This window comes from Callospermophilus lateralis, chromosome 15 (genome assembly GCF_048772815.1).
Source record: "Callospermophilus lateralis isolate mCalLat2 chromosome 15, mCalLat2.hap1, whole genome shotgun sequence".
Classification (NCBI taxonomy): domain Eukaryota; kingdom Metazoa; phylum Chordata; class Mammalia; order Rodentia; family Sciuridae; genus Callospermophilus; species Callospermophilus lateralis.
The window spans coordinates 77,964,311-77,986,697 of record NC_135319.1 but is presented as its reverse complement, the minus strand read 5'-3'; the positions used below and the strand labels follow the sequence as shown (position 1 = coordinate 77,986,697).

The 22,387-nt window shown below is 48.8% G+C and overlaps 1 protein-coding gene across 37 annotated transcripts in view; it reads right to left on the bottom strand.

Moving 5' to 3' along the window:
- Positions 1-22,387, bottom strand: part of Tcf7l2 (transcription factor 7 like 2) — a 187,761-nt gene that overhangs the window by 13,372 nt on the left and 152,002 nt on the right. For 13 of the 37 annotated variants that reach the window (XM_076835075.1, XM_076835081.1, XM_076835080.1 and 10 more), the window contains 6 exons: positions 11,539-11,671; positions 8,932-9,034; positions 6,779-6,865; positions 1,860-1,985; positions 1,151-1,310; positions 657-764 (listed from right to left, as the gene is read on the bottom strand). In XM_076835075.1, coding sequence (XP_076691190.1) covers positions 657-764; positions 1,151-1,310; positions 1,860-1,985; positions 6,779-6,865; positions 8,932-9,034; positions 11,539-11,671 — 717 coding nt within the window. Of the gene's footprint in view, positions 1-656; positions 765-1,150; positions 1,311-1,859; positions 2,001-6,778; positions 6,866-8,931; positions 9,035-11,538; positions 11,672-22,194; positions 22,361-22,387 lie in introns of those variants that run through there. The other 24 variants (XM_076835073.1, XM_076835079.1, XM_076835078.1 and 21 more) reach the window with 4 other exon arrangements.

The following is a 22,387-nucleotide window of genomic DNA, read 5'->3' as shown; positions in this document are numbered from 1 at the left end:
AGGAAATGAGGCAAATAGCGCAGCCACCAGGGTCTAGGAACGCCTGCATCACTCAACCACACACACCATTTCCTCCATCCTGGCAAGGGTGACTTCCATTGGCTACTTTCAGGGATATTCCCATCATGCCCCTCTCTGGGTGAGGCAGGCTTCCTGCTTCTAGTACACTGTGGTGTAAGGCCACCGTTTCATTTTTCCTTCAGGCTGCAGGCCCTGCTGCAAGATCTGTGAGGAGTAAAACTCTCTCCCCGACCCCCTAGGGTCTGCCCTAGAAAGCCACACCACGGAGGGCTGCTGAGGAACCCCCTCTGGGGCACCCTCTGAATGAGCCCAGTGGTCTCCCTTCTCCAAGGTCTACACACCCATCTAAGAGGCTCGCCTCTCTAAGAAGTGGTCCAGGAGATGTGCAGAACCCCCAGTGGACCCCAGGGGTCCTGAGCTAGGTCACCAGCTTCCTCCTTTTTTCTGGAGAAAAACAGCCTGCTGCCACAGCCAGACTAGAAGCCAAGACACACACCTCCAGTGACCAGGCCAGATGGTAACGGTCCCAGAAGTGGGCAGGATAAACAGTCCTAAAGCCAGATTCAAGCTGACAGTCACGATTCCCTGCCCACTGGACACAGAACATGTCTCCCTATGGCAAATGATCCACCTACATAGTTATCCCGCGCGGACCAGCCAGGGTACAGCTGCATGTGAAGCTGTCGCTCCTTCCGGGCCAGCTCGTAGTACTTCGCCTGCTCTTCTCTGGACAGTGCATGCCACTGGAGGGGACACAGGGTGGGACAGAGAAAGACATGCAAAAAATCATCAACCACACCACGGCCTATAAAGGACTGACACTTCCTTGGGAGGCGAGTGTGTCCAGAGATGGCCTCAGGTACAGACACAGAGAGCCGGCCAGACACAGCCAGCGCTCACAGGAGTGTTCAGACAAAGCATTACCTCCGTCCATCTATCTGGTCTCCCTCTCTGGGGTGGGGACGACTATGGTGATAGCTGTCTGAATGTCATTCAATGCAGAATGCCTGGGCGAGACTCAGTGGAGCCCACTGAAGACTTCAAAATGGGGCTGGGGGACAGGGTTTCCACTCACTGGGGCCTCAACGTGTCTACTCCTCCCCCTTGTCCCCACGACGGGGCCGCCTACCCTGCGCCCGAGGATCTGGTTGATGGCCGCGCTCTCCTTCAACGTGCACTCGGCCACGACCTTTGCTCTCATTTCCTTCATATACAACATGAATGCGTTGAGGGGCTTCTTTATGTGGGGCTTCTTCTTCTCTTCCTCTTTTTTGGAGTCCTGGTGCTTTCTGGATACAGACAAAGTAGACACAGAGCCCAGTAAACAACCACGTGGTCCAACTTCCTCCAGAGCGTGCTGCCCCGAGTCCTCACACCCAAGCCTCGCTGTCTCCAATAGAAGGCACACTTCCACTTTCAGTCTCTTCCTCCCCGGAAAATGGAGCGAAAATAGCCAGGGGAGGGGCTGGGGCCAGATTCTGTAATCACTGCGAGTTTCACAAATAGACCACTTTCCCGAGGCGTGGGAAGCAGCCCGCACGGCCCCGCCTCCGCTGCTTCTCGGGTGCTTGCAGAACAAAGCTCCAAATGTCCCACTTCGGGGTGAGAGGGCAGGGAAGTGGCTAGAGATCCCAGGCCATCCAAACACACACAAAAAAGAGCTCTGTGCTGACCCACAGGGTACGAGGGGTGAAGCCCACCACGGTGCGACTTCTCCCTCTTTATGGGGAGCCCACATGGGCCAGGTGGCCTGGGGGCTGCAGTCCAAGCACACGAAGCATCCGCCACCAACCACTAGACACTGTGGCCACAGAAGAGCAACAGCAAGGGACACTTACGAGCTGTGGAGGGAGCCGACGTCACTCTGGGAGGATTCCTGTTTGACCGTTGGTGTGACTATGGCCGGATGGGGAATGCCGGTGGTGTGCAGAGTGTGATGTGGTGGGACCATATGGGGAGGGAACCTAGAAGACAGGAAGCTGTGTAAATCGTCAGAATCAAAATGAATGAATGAGGAGGGATGTGTACACACACATTTTTTTAAAAAGAGAAAAAAGAAAAAAACAGCACGTAACATGCACATGAAAGCCACCCACGGCATATGAAACCTGTCAGCGTTAATTAGTGATAAATTAAACATAATGATTCTCATAATGTCATTAAAGCCAATCTTCCCCTTCATTATTGCTACTGACATGAGACATTATGATTTTTAACATCTTTAGCAAAAGACAAATTCAACTGATGTACTTGGGCGGAAAGGCGGGCTTGGGCTACCTGCCGGAAACGGCATGTCCACTTGTTTTTGAGACATTATTAGTGGCATCTAAGAAGACAGTTTTCTAAGTCCTAATCTGCTGTAGAATGAAAGGTGAACTCTTTTGTTGTATATTGACAGCTAAATAAAATATTAACGTGGTTGAAATATACATACATTTCTGACAATGCTATGCAGGCCTCATTAGACCTCATTCTGTTGATGGAGTGCAATGAAATTTTTATTTTTCTTTTGTTGCTATGCCCCTCATTTGACAGGAATGGGAGAGAGTGAGGAAGAAAGATAGGGAAACATTCAAATGTTTTCTGTTTGGCTCCCATAAGTTATGGACACAAGATGTTTGTATCATTTCACAGAAAGGTGCGACACACAGACACACAGACACACACACACGTAATTTTGAGTACTGACTGCCCTTTCTCCTCTCAAAAGTACAATTCCTAAGTCATTTTTACTTACTATGTGATCTGTACACAATTAAAAAACCTCTTCTGCAACAATCAAAATTATAAAGACGAAAGTTTGTGTTTTCTTCTCTAATACTATTCATTTCTGAGAAAGACTCTGGAACACATTTTAGTCCCTGAATTACCATTTCCCAACCAAGCAAATGAGCCAGGACATGAAGAGTGGATTTCAAAGCACTTGGGGCCCATGTGTAGAGTGACAACTGGACAGGACAAATGGTTTGTGAGCATTCCTGACGTGTTTGAGTGCAAGAAGCCCTCCTTCCCCCGCCTTCAGAGCAGCACACGTTGTAGACAAAAGCAGGGTGAAGGGCGGACAGGGCAGACCCCCAGAAGGTCATAAAATGGCAGCTCCTGCTCCCACCCAGTAAGTCCATGCCAGTCAGGGACAGGGAGGCTGTCCAGATGAGGGGGAGCCCAGACCTTGGCAATGGTTGCTTTCCAATGAAATCTCTACCCAAGGAGTAACAACCTCCCCCTTCAGAAAGCCAACTCTTGTGTGAACTAGAGGTCCTTCACCATGACACTTATTTAAAAAGAACCTTTATTTACAAAGTTCTTCCCATAGGTGGATCAGAGCTAGTTTCCATTTAGTCAAAATGGAATGTTAATCTGACAAACATTAAATGATAAGAAAAATTAAAAATCAAACAGCATCTACACAGATCAACAGACACATAGACCTCAATGACAGTGGTGATTTTTTGCAGGGGCCCCAGAACCACTGTGGACACTTGACTCAGAAAATCCACCCTGAGATGGTCCTCTTCTGTAGCTGCCTTTACAAATTCAAACTAGTGCTGAAGTTTGCTATCAATGACGTGATTGTTTTATGTATTTATTTATTTTTAATCGTTTTATTAGTGCATCAGAGCCATACATGATAGTGGTGTTCATTTTGACATAATCATGCATGCATGGGATGAAATTTACTCTACTTGACTATTTCAATAGGATCAACTAAGAACTTTTTAGGGCAAGGGGAAGGTGGGATGAAGAGACAATCCACCTCTAACACCTTCCCCTCAAAAATGCATAAAAGGGAAAGCAAGCTCTTGGGAGGTATTTGGGCTCCCAAGTTACCCCCTGCTCGAAGTCCTCCTGTGTTCCTGGAGGCCCTTTGGGTGAAGGGGTGAGTGGAGTGGCAGCTTTTACTGTGAGTTCTAAAGGACTGACATGCCTCCAAACCAAGCGTTCCCTTCCTAGAGAATACATGCACACACACATGAGGGAGCGAACACCAGTGTGTGTATATGTGCGCACACATGCACATACAGACACGCAATACCAGAGGAAGACAGACACCATGATGAGGTCACTTTGGGGTGGGGGCAAATTTTGGGTGCAGACATAAAGAACACACTTCTAAGTTCCTCTTCCTAAACACATACTCAGAGATCTAGAAAGTGTACAATCGAGAAAGAACAACTGCGTGTGGACGTGGATGTGGCCCGTGTGCATTCCTTCGCTCAAGAAATCCCCTTCTGCAGACAACTATTTCATGAAATGCAATAAACACCCTAAAAATTCTAAGCAGCTCATTATATACCCCCGTCTGCTTTTATGGCTCCAAGCCAGAATATAATGATGAACCTTAACTTGTTAAGGACAACTAATTTTTGTTTCTGGCTGTCTCAGGGGCTTCTCTCTTACTCACTCTCACTTTACTTCACTGTTGACACGCTTCTGTTAACTGGATGTCATCTGCCGGCCTTGATTTTATGCACAAGCAGTGGGATGCATCTTCCCGTGCAACACTCCTGCTTTGAGTTGCATTAGGTTTGTCATTATTCTCTCATTTTCCCCCTTGCACTTGTAACATTTCATCTCTTCCTGCCTTATTTTTTGTGAGCCACGGTGCACCCACATTATGGTTTATACATGATCTCGCTCCCTTTGAAGCCGGCAGATTTCAGAGCCCGCTCTCGTCAGGAGGAGAGCCTTGCACCAATTTAGCAGGCTGAGGGCCCGGAGCTCCAACATCTCAATCTAAAGGGGGTCACAGGGTGGCACAAGTGAGTGTCAGCAAGAGCTGTTTAATTGCCAATCTAGGCTTCTCCATGGTGTTTAAAGTATAATGACCCATCACTTAATTCTGAGAAGTCCTGGCCCCGCTGCTGAATAGAATGAATATCAAAGGGTGTTCTGGAACAGGGCAAGCTGCCTACATTTGCTATAACTGCCATAAGTATAATAGACCCATACTTCTGTCACCCCATTATCACAATAATGTATTTAATTTGCTGTATACGCTTTTTAACTAGCTACCTTTCATACGGCCTACCTGGGGAATCGGCCGCTTTCCCCCGCACCTCCAGCCCCTAACCTCTCTCTTCCCACCGCTCCCTTCTTCTCCTCCACCCCCTGCCCACCTATAAATCATCGACTAACCTCCTAATGATAATTCAATCAATAAGCTTAACCCCGATTCCTGTCTTACGACATCACTGCTTTCAACCTCTGGACGCACAGAATAAATAAACACGGAAACCAATCGGGTGCAACGGGAATGCGGGGCAGTGGGGAGGGGAGCTGAGGCTCCCAAGCAGCGCCCCTCCTGGGAGGCTCCGGCGCTGCTCCTGCGCTCTGTGAGGCCACGGACCACAGTCCCTAACGAGAGTGACGTCTCCCCTCTTGCTGGTCCAGAGAGCGCCAAAAAGCATCTTCCCGCCTAATGCCTATTGGCATGGATTTCGACACTGCGATGATGTCATCACACGTGGGAAATGATCTTGTTATCATACCCACAGCACAGTCACACCCACTACACAGGCTACTGTTGGTTTTTCTCAATGGGTCTGATTGGCATTCTCTCTCCCACCAAAATCCTCTCTTCTGTACGTAGGAAAAGAGGCATCATGGCCAGGCTTTCTATCTCCGGTCCTGGTGCCCCATGTTAGCCACTGAGAATAAGGGAAGGGGCTGGGGACAGCATCCTTGCCATGTAATGCATGCTAATTTAATTATATGCCATCATCAAAATGGATTGGTTGCTTCAGCCCATCAGGAAAGTCTAAACCTCCACCGATTTAATTAACTTGACTGAAAATCAGATGAACAGAAAATAAAACTATCATTAGGAGCAATTAGTGACTACTTAAACATACTGCTGCCAACCGGTTTGTAAATAAACTAGCAGTCACTGAAAAATTAGCCAGAATTAATTAGAGGAAGGAAAATGAGAACATGGAGATATGTATGTATGTTGTATGCTTAAATAGAAAGAGGCCTGAATGTACACATGCCCTGGGTCTTTTTAAAAATCTTTCAAGGATTTAGAGCTGCATGGGCCAATATGGTAGCCACCAGTACATGTGGCTACTGAGTACCAGAAATGTGGCCAGGTACACAGACCAGATTATAAAAACTAAATATGGGAAAAAAAGGTAAAATTCCATAAACAGTTGCTGTATGGTGATCACGTTAAACAATATTTCAGCCATACTGTATTGGGATGAATAAAATATATCATTGAGCATCATTTTACTTTAAAAAATTTTTTTAAAAATATGACTACCAGAAAACACCCAAGTCACTCGGTGCCTCACACAGCTTCTGTTGGGCAGTGCTGCTTTGAGCTGGGGGGCAGCGGCGGGGGTTGGGGCAGGGGCTGTTTGCTGGGCTTTCTTGCTGACTCAATCAGAATTTGAGCTTTGAAACAACCAATAATAACTGTTCTGCAAAACTCTTCTTTGTACCATAATAAAATGACCTCCATTCCCTCCCTTCTCACTAGTTCAGGACAACAGAGAAAGAAAACTTTAAAAGCTCCACATGCCCCAACTGTTTTATCCTGCCTTCTAAATTTCTGAATATCCACAGCTCCCATTGGCTGAGTCACAAAAATTCAAGCCAGAAAGGCATCACTTCCCCCAGAAGTTCAGGCGATGGCTCAGTGTCTTCTAGGATCGAAGCCTAGTTACACACCTGCTCTGCACATGCACCCACACGGTGGCCAGTCAGGGCACTGGCCTGCAGTTGGTCCCGCAGGGCCCTGGCTCTTGGAACTCACCTGGACATGGAAGCATTGACGGTCAGCGCGGTGGGATAAGGGTGTCTGAATCCTCCTGTCGTGATAGGGTACACTGGTTGACCTTGCCTACAAAGAAGGGGTACACGATGAGAGACTGAAAGCCAGGCTGGGGGTGGGGACAGAAAGAAGAACTGGGGAAAGTTCTCTCTGCACAGTCAGCTTTATTCTCATTTGATCAGAACAAAAATCTTGGGGATTGTACAGCAAGGATCAAAGGGAAGAAACACAGAACAATTTGAATGCCATAAATCTGATAGGAATGGCTAATTAAATTTTATAACCTCTGCTTATGTCAATAGAGACCCTCTCCCCAAGCTGAGACTAGGTGTTTTGTTGTAATAATTAAAGGCGAAGTCTAGCTTCCTTTAATGGAGCCATCACACTAATTGAGGGCTACACATCCAAAGGAAAACAATAATGAATGTAAATTTATACCAAAATAAAGTACAGTGAATCAAAGGACTTCAGTTGCGCTTTGGGCCTCTTTCGGTATTTAGATCTCGGTGAGAAAACATTAAATTAACAGAGCTTAATTTGTAGCCTTTTGTCAAATTAACAAGTGTTGACAAGAGTTACCGGGGGGAGAGTCCCCAAGAAGAATTGTGGGTAACCAATAGACAATCACACCTCATTACAATAATTAAAAAATACAGCAACATGCAAAATAGCATCCTCATGAAAGACACACAACTTTTCCTGACAGAGGGTTGTCTGAGTTGGCTATTCCTTTTTATCTAGCTTTCAATATCTTCCCATCAGCCAAACCAGGCACAGGATGACTGAGAACTATCAAGGATTGGATCACACCTATTTAAGAAGAAATGGGTCATAATCTCAAAATCACTTCTATTCCAAACAAAAAGAACACAAAACAGAAACTGTGCAAGGGCTGGTATTTGGTATAGCTAATACATAATCCAACCTATTTTTAGTGCAGAATCTGTTCAACTAGAGAAATAAAGGGGAACTGGGGAGTGAGTCAGCCCCAAACTTTCTCTAAGGCTATGAATGGCTAGCTCCCTTAGGTCCAAATTTGAGAGTCCCACCAGGATTTCTTTTTTAATTTTTATTTTCATTAGTTACTGATGGACCTTTATTTATTTATTTATATGTGGCATTGAGAATCGAAGCCAGTGCCTCACACATGCTAGGCAAGCGCTCTGCCACTGAGCCACAACCCCAGCCTCCAGGATTTCTTTTGGCATTCAACAATTGTCCTATGTTTTCTGAAGAGCAGGAGTTACCGATAAACATGGAGAAACACAACGTACATACAATCACAACAAGACATGACACACCTGCTCATGCACACTGTACACCACACACACAGCAGGCGTATGCATGAAAGGCCTTTCTGCTCAGATTCTAAAATATTATGATGTTAGGCTGCAAAGGGCAGATGAATCACCTCTGCAGTGACAGGGATGAGGGCGAACACTCAGGAGGGCCTTGTGTGTCACACTGAGTGCTCCAGCGGCCTGTCCCCATCCTTCACAGTTGGGGGAAATCTCCCAACAGGCCAAGAATCACATGAGCTTCAACACACAACCCTTTCCACTGTCAGATTTTGGAAGTGACGGGAGCAAAGGGGTTGGGGACACTGGGACTATAAAAGAAGAGCCCCACCCCACCCCTGGATTTCACAACCCAGGTTGTTTCTGTTCCCACGCTCTCGCCCCACATCAGACCCCACCCACTGCAGAAAGGACTGAGCCACCACTCGCCACCCTTCAGAGTTGGGTGAAGCAATACCTAAAAGAGTACTCAGCATGTCACCCCAGTGACATGACCCCACACTTTGAGATGCCACCAGCAGAAGACTACAATCGACTTCAACAGCTGGAAGCCCTAGCAGCCTCCTGCAATTCCAAGTATCCTGAGGGCACCTCGTCCACAAGGCCTTCGGGGACTGTGGGTTCAGAAGGTCAAGTCTCCACATCCCTTTTCTACAAACCTATCTGAAGGGTTCTCATTCTCCTGTGTTCTCATGGAACATCTTCCCCATGGCCTCCCACCAACCCTGTCCTTCTGAAACACACACACACACACACACACACACACACACACAGACTAAATAATCAACATGCCCATGTAAGAAACAAAAAGGAAATTAAAAAAATGGAACTCCTTACTGTGGTACTAACCATCCTAGCGGATGGGGGATTTGTCCTACGGTGCCAGGCGATAGCGGGTAATACGGAGATATGTCTGGAGGGTGCGGAGGCCGTGGGATTCCTGAGAGAAGATGCAGTGTTTTAGGTACAGGAGAGGGAGGGGAGGGAGGAGCAAGAGCTAGGGATGGGGACAGGAAAAGGATGAAGAGTGGCATGTCTTCAGAACCCTAGCATGAGGTCATTCATGATTCTGATGGCAAAACGTCACTGGGATTTGTCTCATTTTCTAATAGTCTAAGTTTAAACAATTATCTCATTCTAGAGGGACTGGTATAGTGGCTCAAATCAGATTTAGCAAATGTCACCTTGATCATTTCAGCCTTATGTGACTCATGCAATTAAAAAAAAAAAACATCTAAAGAGCCTCGCACATAGCAGGTGAACAAAGTTACACTAACTTTGCCCTCAGAATGGGTCCCTTTGCCCTTTTAATTCTGACGACCTACCTGCGGACAGTTACTCCTCTGATTTACAGCATCTTTTGAGCTATGGCGAGGAGAGGCTACACTGACTTCTTTTAAAAGAGGTCACCCCTCTAGAATGGCAGCACCTCTATGGAGACAATCAGCTGCAGGAACTACCAGATGCCACTGGTGTCCTGTCCCCAGGAGAGTCAGAACTGAACAGACAGAGCTGCTGGAGGCCTGGCATGCTCAGCTCTGGGCCTCACTCCTGAGGGGCTGTAGGCCCTCATCCTATCTGCTGACAGGTACCATGCATCACAGGCCAAGGGCCCTCCCGAGGCACACAAGAGTGAGTGCTGAAGGTGGGCACCACAGCACTCTGCCAGGTACCGTGCATCACAGGCCAAGGGCCCTCCCGAGGCACACAAGAGTGAGTGCTGAAGGTGGGCACCACAGCACTCTGCCAGGTACCGTGCATCACAGGCCAAGGGCCCTCCCGAGGCACACAAGAGTGAGTGCTGAAGGTGGGCACCACAGCACTCTGCCAGGCTGCACAGGAGCACACCCTGCAACCAAGTCCCAGGAAGCGGGAGTGCTGGGAGCAACTCTGACAGAGAGCTCCTCTGCACAGTTGAGGTGGGAAACCAAGTGCGGAGCATCGCAGAGTCACAACAGAACGTGGAAGGGAACGAGCTGTGGGATCATGGATAAAAATTATTTCACTTTAAAAAAAAAACCATTCAGGAAGCTTTTAATCTGTAAATGAAGTCTCCCCGGGTGACATTTTCATGCAGACATTGCTTTCTCTCAAACAGATTAGCTGGGCTTGGACCCTACACCGAGCCATTTGCACACTTGAAAGAATGTTCGCAGAAGAAAAGTAAACAGTCCACAGACGTTAATCATATGTTTTACGATAACCATTTAAAAGCTATTCCCTGTACTACCATTATTTAAATAAGACGCTGACACTGCCATTCACTTGCAGAGCCTGGGGCTGGCTGGCAGCCCCCTCAAGCCATGCAAGCACCAGGCTGGTCCTGCACCAGCACAAAGAGGGCTCAGAAGGGAGTGAAAACCCGCTCATGTGTGGCTTCTTTCAGGGCCAGTAAAGGTCGCCTTGCCGGGCAGCCTTCCTCACCCAACACCAACTGCTCCCTCTGACAAGTGAGGTGGAACAACCATTTTAAACCACTCTTATGATTGGCGAGCTGGGAAAGGAACCCCAGCCTGCAAGTGGCACCCCGCCTTAGCTGATCTCCCATGGCCACCCCCCTGGGAGCTGTGGCTGCCCGCCCCCGTTGAATCTTGTCCTTGGGAGGGCTCCAAGTAACCCTGCCTTCTTGCCCTCTCCCCTTGGCGGGGGAGGGGGGGGGGGAGACACAGTCAGCAAGCCAAGTGTGGTGGCGCACGCCTGTAATCCCAGTGACTCGGAGGCTGAGGACCGAAAGTTCAAAATCAGCCTCAGCAACTTGGCAAGAGCCTGTATAAACTTAAAAAATTTTAAAAAGGGCTGGGGGGGGGGGGAGGTTAGGAGCCCCCCAGGGTTCAATCCCAGGTACCAAAAAGAAAAGAAAAAAAAGTAGTCAGCAACAAGCAGAATGAGGAAATGCCCGGGACCCTACTGCTTGTTCTATGGGAAAATAAGGAACAGTTCCTGGATGTGGGTTTTCACATCTGTGAAATGGGCTTGCTAATACCCACAATACTGTAGGGGAGAAGGGCCCAGCTGAACCAGCAAAGAGAAGGCAGAACTCCGGGGTCTTCTGAGGCTGTCCATCAACTGGAGTCTATTGGCCACCAAGAGAACTGGGGCCTACGAGCCCCGCTTCTTCCTCCCAGAACTGTGAAGGAGGCCAATGCCACTCCCACCCCCACATCTGTTTGGGGCTCTAGTATTGTTGGAGTTATGAGCCACTCCTGCACAGAGGCAGGGACTCTGAAGTCATGTCTGTACCCCTGCAAGTGGCCTTGTCCAGAGGGGAGGGCAAACTCATTCCCTCACCAGGCTTTGGCCTCTCTAAGAGCATCCTGCTCAGTTCACAAGAGGGAACCGGGGCCCCTCCACCACCACTCCCACCAGCCCCCTCCCAGGCCTCCCAGGTCTGCCACCTCCGCCACCCGCCTGGTGCTCTGCCTTGGCATGCAGCCCGTGGCCTACCTGTTTTGGGGTCTACGTCAGCTGGTAAGTGTGGCGGCGGGTTTCCCGGGGTGAAGTGTTCGTTGCTATAGGTGATAAGAGGCGTGAGCGGGTGGACATGGTGAGGGTGCTGCACCACCGGCACTTTGTTCGACTGCGGGGAGGGAGAGAGCAGAGTGACACGTCGAGCCAAGCCTTCAGAGCAGGGCCCTGCAACGCCCCCAGACCTCAATTTTGTGAGATGCATTCAACTCTGCCTGTCCCCTACTTCCCAGGTCCCCACTGAGCCTGGCATTTAAAATGTCTTCTCCATTCCCACCCGGCACAGAGCCGAGAGTGCACTTTTCCCATCGGCAGGTGGGTCGAAAGTGGGGGCTGTCATCTCCCAGCCCTACTGTGCTCCTACCCACGGGGGAGGAGTCTCCCACTCAGGCCCCCACCACAGGACTCTGCGAGGCAGGCAGGGCTTTGCAGGGACCAGCAAGGAAAGCCTTCATCTACAAGAAAACTGCCAGGACCCAAATGCACCCAGTGAGCCTCCCTATCTGCCTCCCCCCCCCTTCAGAAGGCGGGCACTCTATAAGCCTTTACAGATCTCAGGGATGAAAATCCCCACTTGGGCTCTGGGTGGGAGTGTGAACTTTACCAGAAAGCTCTAACTGCCTGGCAAGCACCTGCATATTTTATGCAGATTACGCAGCACTGATTCATTAGGAGTTTCATTAGGAAGTCATCAGGGACCACTAATAAATTAACTGGATGATGATGAATTGGGCTAATAAAAGGTATGCATTGTAGAAATGGGCAGCCGGCTCTTGCCAACAAAGTACAAGTATTTTTGTGTGGGGGCAGGGTGGGTCAGAAGAGAGAAATGGGGAAAAAAAGAAAGAAAAGCATTTAAAGTATGTTTCTACGTGCATCCTGAAGCTCTCTCCAATGGCTCTCCTCTTCCCCACCCCACGCTAGTCCACTCCCCTCCTCTATGCTACGCTATAACTCAGCCCAGCAAGATCACAAAGAAAAAATTAAGCTGAAACAAGCGAACTACTGGGCCATTTACTGAGAGTAATCCAATTGCAAAAAACCCTATTCCCAATAGAGGATTTTCACTAAAATCCTACAACAGGGACATTTAACCAGATTAGGTACCAGCGAAGATAAAGAGGCTAGTATTAGATGATGAATGGATTAGAGTCAAGTTTCATTTCAGAACGTGTCTTCATTTCCTTTTATTACTTTTAGGAAGGCACAACTTGCATTAACATCAAGGAAAAGGAACTGCATTAAAAGAAAAGGAGTCAGGTTCCATGCTGCCCACTAGCGCCTCTTGAGCTCAGGGACCACGGAGCAGTCTGTTCTCACCAGGTTTCTTCTTGTCCTTTTTTTTTTTTTTTTTTTTTTTAAAATATGGGTGAGGAAGGCACAGGATGCAGGAAGGACAAACACTTCACCACAGTGCACCATGGGGGGCGTGCACAGAAAGACATATGTCTCACCAGATGAGCCAGAAAGAACTACTGAAAAAGAACACCTCCAAACAGCCTGCTTTGGCGATTTCTATAAACCACAGGAGTCTTGCAGAAAGGGGCTAGTTGTCGCTTGCAGAAACCTAGTTACCATCTTGCAATCAAAATAACTGAGTTAAAAGCCATCAAAGCAGAGGGAGCTTTTGAGAACAAACATATCCTTAGTGTCAGGAGCTAGTAAGGTCAAGGCCAGGTGGTATACAACTAGGCAAAGGGCCCCTGTGCCCAGGCCAGTGGCAGTACCTGTGGAGGTACTGAGGGGACCTGGAGGGAAACATTTACATTCAGAACAACTAGAGAAGGAATGAACAGATGACTCCCCACAGTGTGCTGGGTGTTGGGAAAAGAGAAAGGGAAGGGAGTAGAGAGACAGACAGACATCGCCAGGAGCACTGGCACATGCTGCAATCCCAGAGTCTCAGGAGGCTGAGGCAGGAGGATCACAAGTTCGAGGCCAGCCTCAGCAACTTGAGAGACCCTGTCTCAAACATTAAAAGGAGCTGGGGAGGTGGCTTAGTGCTGCAGGGGCTTAGTGTTCAATCCCCAGTACTTTAAAAAAAGAGAGAGAGAAACAGACAGAAGACAGAGATGGTAGAAAATGGACACCAGAAGGAAAGGGAAATGACCATGGTTGTCTTCTAGAAGTTTCCAGTTTGGTTGGAAAGATGGGCAAGTACTGACATGAAAGAAAGCAAGCGTAGAAAAACAGTGACCCCAGCAGAACCACACATACCGAGGGGGGAAGGCTGCCACTTGGCGGTGGGGCGCTGCTCAGGGAGTGGGACCATGGAAGGAAGCAACTGGAGGAGGAGTGGGTGGTGGGGCAGGGAAGCCAGCAGCTGCCAAGGCTGACGGAGACTGGCACCTCTCAGAGGCCTTCTGTGAATTCTGGTCCCCAGGCTGGGCATCTCAAGGGGAACCTGGCCCATAGTTCTAGACTCAGGACCAGGCACCTGGGCTGCTGCAGAGCGCCATGGTGAGAAGCTCCAGCCAGAGAACCACAGGGACCAGGCAAGCAGAGCGGGTACGGGGTGTGAGTTCTAATCATGAACCAAGCCCCAGTTCTTGAGAACCCACAGGGGCGCTGGCACAGGACCTAGCACGGGTCAGGCTATGAATTATGGTGGCTGGTTATTACTGTCACTGTTAGGGAGGAGCAGCCTGGCGACATGGCTCTGTCTGCGGTTCAGAAGCACGAGTCCCAAGCCACCTTTCAAACAGGACCGATGGGAAATGTGGGGGATCTCTTTCTCCACTCGCACAGAAACAGATGAAGACCACATTTTTTGGCAACAGAGAAGTGGGTGTAGAGATTCAAAATTTAAGTCTCCCCCTTCCTCTTAAATACATGTACGAAAGCAATTTTAACCCAGTCTGAGCTCTGGGATGGCTGCCAGCACCCCTGTGTGATTCGGAGACCAGAGCCTAGCCAACTAGTCTTTTACTATCCATTCAAAACTCTAGAGCATGGTGATGGAGCAGGAGTGTGTGTGTGTAGGGGGGACCAGGGGACCAGGGGACCAGGTGCTCCTGGCTCTGGGAGAGCCAGGTGCCCCTCCACAGAATAACCACAACTGCTTCCCAACCAAGAACAGAGAACTCTGTGGTCATTTCTGCCAAGGCCAGGGTCTATCTGGTGCAACACCCAGCTAACCGGATGGCTTTTATGATGATAGGATTTTCATCTTGCAAATGCCTGTCTCTCTAGTCTCAGACCCCACAGTCTTTCCTTTCCTTATCATAGTCTGCCCATGGCAGGGGTTGGATATGCATCTTTCACAGCCCCACTATAACTGTTTCCTAAGGAAGGACTAGTGTGCCTTCTAGAACTTTGCATCCTCTGCAATGCCCAGTCTGTGGGAGCCGTGAGCACCATCTAAAAAATGCCTGAGAATCAGAAACTGCAAGTGGTGGAGGAAGAGGACAGGAAGCCACTCACAAGATGCCGGCTTCAAGGGCACCTGGCTTTACACACACAACCTACTTAAAATCAGGGATCCGGCTGGCTGGCCCTTTAAGAACCACTCAGCCCAGTGTCCCACAGACACCAGCTCAGTTAAATCAGTGCTGTAAAATGCTTTCAGAGCCCACTGGATTTGCACAGGATCCAAAAATGAGGGCTGTGAGCTTGAGGAAAACCCAGGTGTAAATTCTGCTCCAGTGGTCTGACTGTGTGACCAGGGGAACAATGACCTATCTCTCTAAAGGGCACATGAAAACAGTGTCTTCCTCGAGAGGTTGTTGTGGAAAGCTGAGTGAGATCACATATGTAAGGTGCTCAGCACAGTGCCTGGTGCACAGCTAAACACACCATGAAAAAATAATCAAAGCTGGGCACGGTGGCTCACACCTATACTCCCAGCAGCTGGGGAGGCTGAGACAGGAGGATGGCGAGTTCAAAGCCAGCCTCAGCAATGGCTAAGCAACTCAGTGAGACCCTGTCTCTAAATAAAATACAAAAAAATAGGGCTGGGGATGTGGCTCAGTGGTTGAGTGGCCCTGAATTCAATCCTAGGTACCAAAAAATAATAATATTAATCATCATCATCATCATCAAGTGGCTATGAATGATGATGAGGTCAGCTGTCCCTCCAGTCTCCTCTAATTAAATTCACAGGAAAATAAAATGCAGCCATAAACAGCACTCTTTATTTCAAAGGCAAAGCTATGCAGGAAGATGTGTGGCCAACCTTCCTCAGTCACATGCCCTTCTTAAAATGTAATATTTAATAAATATATCTCTGGTGAGAAATTCATTGCTTTATTGTGCCAATGAACAAGATTGTCAAAGAGGAGCTAAAATTTTTTTGAAAATAAGCAAAGGCCAAAAAAAAAAAAAAAAAAAAAAAGAAGAAGATACTTGGAGATGACCAAATCCCTGGAGAATCAGGACCTTGAAGAAGTCAGAGCTAATATAAATAAAACAAAAAATTCAAATAGCAAGATGCCCCCCTGCAGCATTCCCTTTCTCTCTGAACAGCTTCTACTTCTTAAAAAAGGTCTGCAGTCTTGTGTTCAAAACTCCGGCCCCCTCTCTAGGAAAATTCACATGTGACAAGGGACTTTGCTGGGGAGGAACACAGGCCACCCTCCAGATGCGCAGCACAGAAGCTACAGAAGCTAAGTCAAGAGGCGGTGCTGGGGTCCCTGCAGCGGGGTGGTAACGCCTGCCACACAAACGACCGCAACCCCAAACCTGAGCCTTTTAGGAAAGGCCTTACCTTCAACATGCCTTCAGAACTACCGGGGTGTACACAATCAGTGACAGCCAAGGGACGCTTCAGGAAGCACCCAAGGTACCAGTATTTAACCCTTTCAGAATGAGGAAATTTATGACTCTCTAAGCACAAGAACAAATTCTCATAAAATACCCCACATATTACCAAACTACCATCCAGAGCTGCCCGCGCACACCAGCACCATCAGCACCAGGCGCTCACCTAGGAGCGCACCGCCCCAGGCCCTCATCTGGAAAGTCTGAGGGTAGGAAAGGAACTGGCCAATCACCAGACCCAAAGTGCCATCCCAGCCTCGTTCAGGGAGGCCCTTGCTTCAGGGAGCCAGGGCTGTGGTCAGCCTCCATGTTGAGCATGTGACATATTTATTCTATGAAACCTCGTGACAAATCTATGGAGCAGTTGGCATTAGCTCCATGCAGTAAGCGTCTCCCAGGTCACATCCTTGGGAGATGGCTTTTCCAAGCCGTGCAGCCCCACGTGCCTACCTCCACGTCTTGCAACTGCAGCCACCCCAAGTGGGATGGGGTTGGCTGCCAAGCTGTTGGAGTGAGAGGCACCCCCACGAGATCAGCCAGGGACAGGCTTCCCAATTGGACGCAGATATTCCAGGGCTCTGAGCGGAAATCAGTCCTCAAATCTCCTAGTGACTCCCCCTGGCCTACCCTAGTTTCACCAAACAATGTTCCGTGCCCATCCCACCCCGACCCCCAAGCCCAACATCAGGAGCAGATCAGGACTCCCCAATTCCTCCAGGCTCACCCTGGCCACAGTGCAGATTTTTTTCCTTAGCAGGAGTAAAGGAAAAACCACCATCAGGCTGGCTGTGGAGGAGCACAGCGGGCTGGGTGGTGGGGGTGGGGGTTAAGACATTTACTAGGATGCTTCTGCTTCCCCAATACAAACATGCAGTATTAGGACCCAGCGGGATTCTGATAATAAAAACTCTATATGTGGTCAGTTCTGAGCTTCCAAGAAACTAAAAAAAAAAAAAAAAAAACTCAAAAAACTGAACTCATTAAGTGAAGCAAACAATATCTATTTAAAAGAAGCCCTAAATCCTCACCTGACTTCAAATTAGTAGGGCTTTCTGCTTTCTACCTGGAGAAACTGCTATTTCCAAAGCAAAGCCCTCCCCTGCTCTGTTCATTAAGTTCCATGGGTTTTGAGCATTGAATAGTTAAATCATAAAGAAAAGGTCCTTTAACGGCCCTCAAAGCACACAAAGCCTTTCGACTGGAGTATTCACAGAACTACAGTGGGGGGGAGTGGGAGGGGCAGCCCCTATGGCTGACCTTTGACCTTTTGAGAACCCTTAAGTGTAGTGTTCTGCAACTTGGCCATGCCACCCTCATCGCCCAGCGCCCACACACCCGTCCAAATGCTACTCATAAATTGGGACTTGGCAAGTAAAAGATTGATTAAGGCCCTTCCCCATCCCTCTGCCAGCCCCCTCTAACCCCAGCCCCTCAACCTCCCATAACTAGGGGCAACCTGAAGGGAATGAAAGCTTGCCTTTCACCTCCGCAACCTATTAATCAACGGACACTGAAAACAAATAGAGCCATTGCTAGCGGGTCTCTCCACCGGCCTCCTCCTCAGCACCCCACCCCCTGGCTCTCTCTTTCTACAGAAGAAAAATGGGGCCAGAAAGTGCCTTGGAGCCCAGCACAATAAAACAAAAGCCACACAGAGGAGCATTTGTCAGCCTCTTGCCCTCCTCGGGTGGATACGGAAGGTCTTCAGTGGTCTTAAATTACGAGGGGCTGGTAAGGGCTTTGGGAAGGGCCACTGCTCACTCCGGGTTTACATAAAAAATGGGTTTATAGTTTATCCATGCATTTTTCCAGATGCGATCTATTATGGCAGCACAGAGGCCAATGGCGACTAGTAAAACGTTAATAGACGTCTCACGTCACTGCAGCCACAGAGGCTGGGGAGGAGGAGGGGCTGGGGTGACCGAGGAGGGGTGCTGCTTCTCAGTCATCCACAGCCCTCTGGTGATGCGACCTGTCCTGCTTTGGCCAGGCTCTGCAACAGTGGGTGGTCAGCCAAGGTGGCCCTCCTACCCAGCAAGGGGTCCCCCAATGCTGAGCAACCCCCTTGGCCACTGGAAGCACCACAGTGAGGGGGATGCCAGCAACCTGTACCACCCGCCCAATACTCCCAACACGCCTGCTACATGGACAGAGGCAAAGGCTGGCAGGGGCTCCTTCCGGGCCCCAGGTGGGCTTCCTCTCAACAGGGCTGCCTCCTCCATCCCTTTCCTCTCTGCCCCAGGGCAGGGTCCCCTTGCCCCCAACACATACAGCTTCAGCTAATGGGGCTTTTTTTTTTTTTAATGACAAAATGTCTATTGATAGCTACTGTTGAAAATAATATATAAGAGGAAAGCTTTCTCCAGGTTTGAGTTTTTACTTAAAGAAACAAGGTGGGAAGAGATCTACCATGAGCTGCAGAAATGAAACGTTCCCCTGCCGTGGCAGCGCTCCACCTGCACCTCTGGCCACCAGGTGCCGCAGACAGTGCCCACCAGTCCAGGCCACATGGTTCCATCTTCACCACCCAGGAGCCTGCCAGGAAGGTGCTGCCTATTTGGTTTTTAAATTTTCTATGGCTGGCTCCCCCGCCTCTCTGGACCAAATCCATTCCAACAGCAAGAAGAGGAAGGGTGCAAATTCTCCCTGCCATTTGAGAAATTCTGCAGGCTCATAATTTCTCATGGACTCACAGAGGCAGTAACATTCTCCTCCGGAGAAATAGACTGAACAGGCAGGCAGGAGAGGATAAACGGGCAGTCGGTTTTCATCCAAATTCTCACGCACAGGCATATACGGAGAACTAACTCGAACCATCTTAAGTCCTGGGTTGGGGGCAGGGGCTTCTAAAATACGGTCACCCAGCTGGGCACATGCCAAGCAGACCACCAAGTGATGAGGGCCTAGAAGGTCAAGTTCAGCTCCTCTTAACGACCTTTTCCAAATTCTCACCAGGGAGGTGGACAGCAGTGGAACAGGGCTGGAGGTGTCGGGGTGGGCACATGAGGGGGGCCTTCAAATCCGGAAGATGTGCTCCAGCTGCTCAGCTTTGTGCAGACGGCAGCCAAGGCCCAACCAGCCAAGCTGTGCTTTCACAGGCTCTTGAACAATTACTTCCAGTTAAGTTCATTAAACATAATTTATTTCCACTCATTCTCATTTATTTTCCAATAAAAAGAAAGCATCCCATTGTGCCTTCCCCAACTAACTCTTAAAACACTTGTGAGCTTAAGTCTAGGCCCGCTGGTCCAGTTTCACCCCTGGCCAGCCGGTTTCCAGAGCTTCCTTCCTGCCGGCCTCTCTCCAGTGGCATACCTCTGCACCAAACTTTGCAACCCAGAGGTCAGCAAGAGGGTGCACCACAGGGTCCACTGACTGGCCTAATCCTCTACCAGGCCATGGCGATGAAGGACCAGCCACTTCACCCATAAGTAATTTCCCAGGAATTTGCAACCTCCTCCCTCCCTCCAAATATTTCTCTACTACTTGGGTATTAAATGATTAGTGTTAGCATAATCAATCTTGTTGAGCATCCGGGTTTGCAGAAAATGTTTGGGAACTGGGTAAGAGGGTACAGCTGTTTCTAAGAGATCTGATTTTCAAAACAGAACCAGGGATAAACCTAACCTATTCCAAATGAAGCACTCCAAAAGCCCAAATTTGAAACGACTTTTAAAAATAATAATGATTTCCAGTCCCCACCCTACAGCAAACACAACAACCCCAAACCTAGAGATTCCTAAGTATGATGGAAGGAAATCACCAATTTTGATTGAGAGGAAATTTTAAGCCGGTAAGGGTTCTTATATCCTGGGAGTTCAGGAAAATAGTATTAAGCAGAATCCGACACTACCTTCCTAACTGACACGTAAGAACAGCTGCTAAAATGTCTTTTATTGTTCTCCTGAACCCTGGGCCTAACTTTTCAATCTTAGTCTGTATTTGGAAATCATGCCTGCTCTGTGGAGCCGGACACAAGCTCCAGAAACAGCTATTTCCTTCAGAGATGAAGCGCATTTTCTCTCTAGACAAGAGCAGGTAAACCCAGAGGAGGAACAGATATTTCATTTATGGGGCCCAAAAGTGCAAATGCCCAAACCCTGGGATCTCAGCAAGAGGTCAGTAAACCGTGCTCTACTGCTGCACTCTGCCTGTGAGGACCCCAAATACGGGCATCTGTTAAAGGGCATCTGCGTTCCGGGAAGATGACAGTGTTGCCACCAGGTCAGCAGGGCCGAATGTGGTTGTTGGAAGTTCAAGGTCAGGAGGGAATGACCGAGGCAAAGTTCAATTTTTTAAGAATACTCAAATGTGTGCAGAAACACGTAATCTGCAGGGCATGTCAGGATGTCATCACATTCCACTGCAGAAGGAAAGAATTCCATTACATAGCTCAGCCAGGCCCCCCACCAACTCCAAACCACCAAGGGGAGGCCCTGTTGCTTCCAGAAAACACAGATGCAGCAGCCTGTTGTGACAATACAAAGATCATGATATCTGTATCGCTGGAGTCGGGAATTCACCCACTGAAAGCAACTCCCTTCTCGGAAGATGTCAAGAATGGAGATTTATCCTCCCAAAGCAGCAGGACAGCTAGTAAGTAACCCAAAGCCATTTCGCTAAACAAGGGCCTAGGACCCCTCGGAAACCTTGAAATGGGCTGATGCTGGGTGTGAAATCCGCGGTAACCAGTCTGCACTGCACTCGGAATGAACTAGAAAGCTGAGCACAACCAGAGAGGAAGACTTTACACCTGCCACTCTGGGCTTTAAAAATGTTCAATATGGGCTGCAGTTGTGGCTCAGCGGTAGAGCTCTTGCCTAGCACGTGTGAGGCCCTGGGTTCGATCCTCAGCACCACATAAAAATAAATAAATAAAATAAAGGTACTGTGTCCAACTAAAAAATAAATACTAAAAAATGTTTAATATGACATGTAGGACTTAATTCACAATTCTGAAAACATTATGGATTCTCACAGTCTGTGATATATTTCATTCCTTCTCCCCGCCAAAGTGGATCTGAACTGGTCAACCACTGCAAATATTTCTGCTTGGACGTTCAACAACAAAATTTTTTTTACTTTTATCAGTCACATAAAGATAATAAAATAACTGGCTCTAAATTAAAGAGAATTCCCTTCCTGCTTTAGGCAAATGATTTGACTTGACCATGGAAGAGGACGACGTCTTTACTCCCAACCTGGACTGGGCAGCGCCTCCTTCCCCAAACACCAGCGTACAGCGAGCTGTCCAGCAGTGCTCGGGTCTCCCAAACACACTGTTTTATTAAGTTCAGAAAATACGGACACCACCAGCATCACCAGAACCCGGCAAGGCCGACGTCTACATTTGGAGATGGAAAATAAATACAACCGGAGACCATCCCGGCAAGTGGGCGTTCAGCGTGACAGCAGCCCCGCCACTGTGACAGCCGGGAGCCTGAGACCTTCGAGCTCCGAAAGCGTGCCCCTCGATGAGGCAGGCCGCTTCCCCTGCTCCCTCTTGCAGGGGAGCCCACTCTGGTGGGTGAAGGGGGGAGAAGAAATCCCGAGCCCTGCCACCCCTTCCCAAACTCCAGCCTGCCAGACTGGAAGGAGGACGATGAAAGTCAGACTCTCTCCTCCCCATCTTTTTTTTAACCCTTTCTCTCCCTCTCCAAAAAAAGGTGCTGTGAAAAGGACACAAGGACTCAGCCCGAGATGACCAGGGATTCTCGTCCCCGCCCCCCACTGCCATCGGATTTATTTTTAATTAAAGAAAAAAAAACTTATTTAAGAAAGAAAAGAAAGCATAAGTTTAGTAGTAAAGACCATGAGTGTGGCGACACACACAGACACACTACACACACACACACACACACACACACCGCTACTCACCCAGCAATTCAAATTGAGGTGCCAACCGCCCAACTGCTGCAAGAGAGAGACCCCGGAGGCCACTGTGCCCCCCTTGCCACTCAAATCCTCCATCCCCACTAGAACTGCATCCCTGGGGTACATTACGGCTCGGGTTTCCTTCTCTCCACCTCTGAAAAAACTTTCCCTGTACCTTCACGATGGGCCTGGGCCA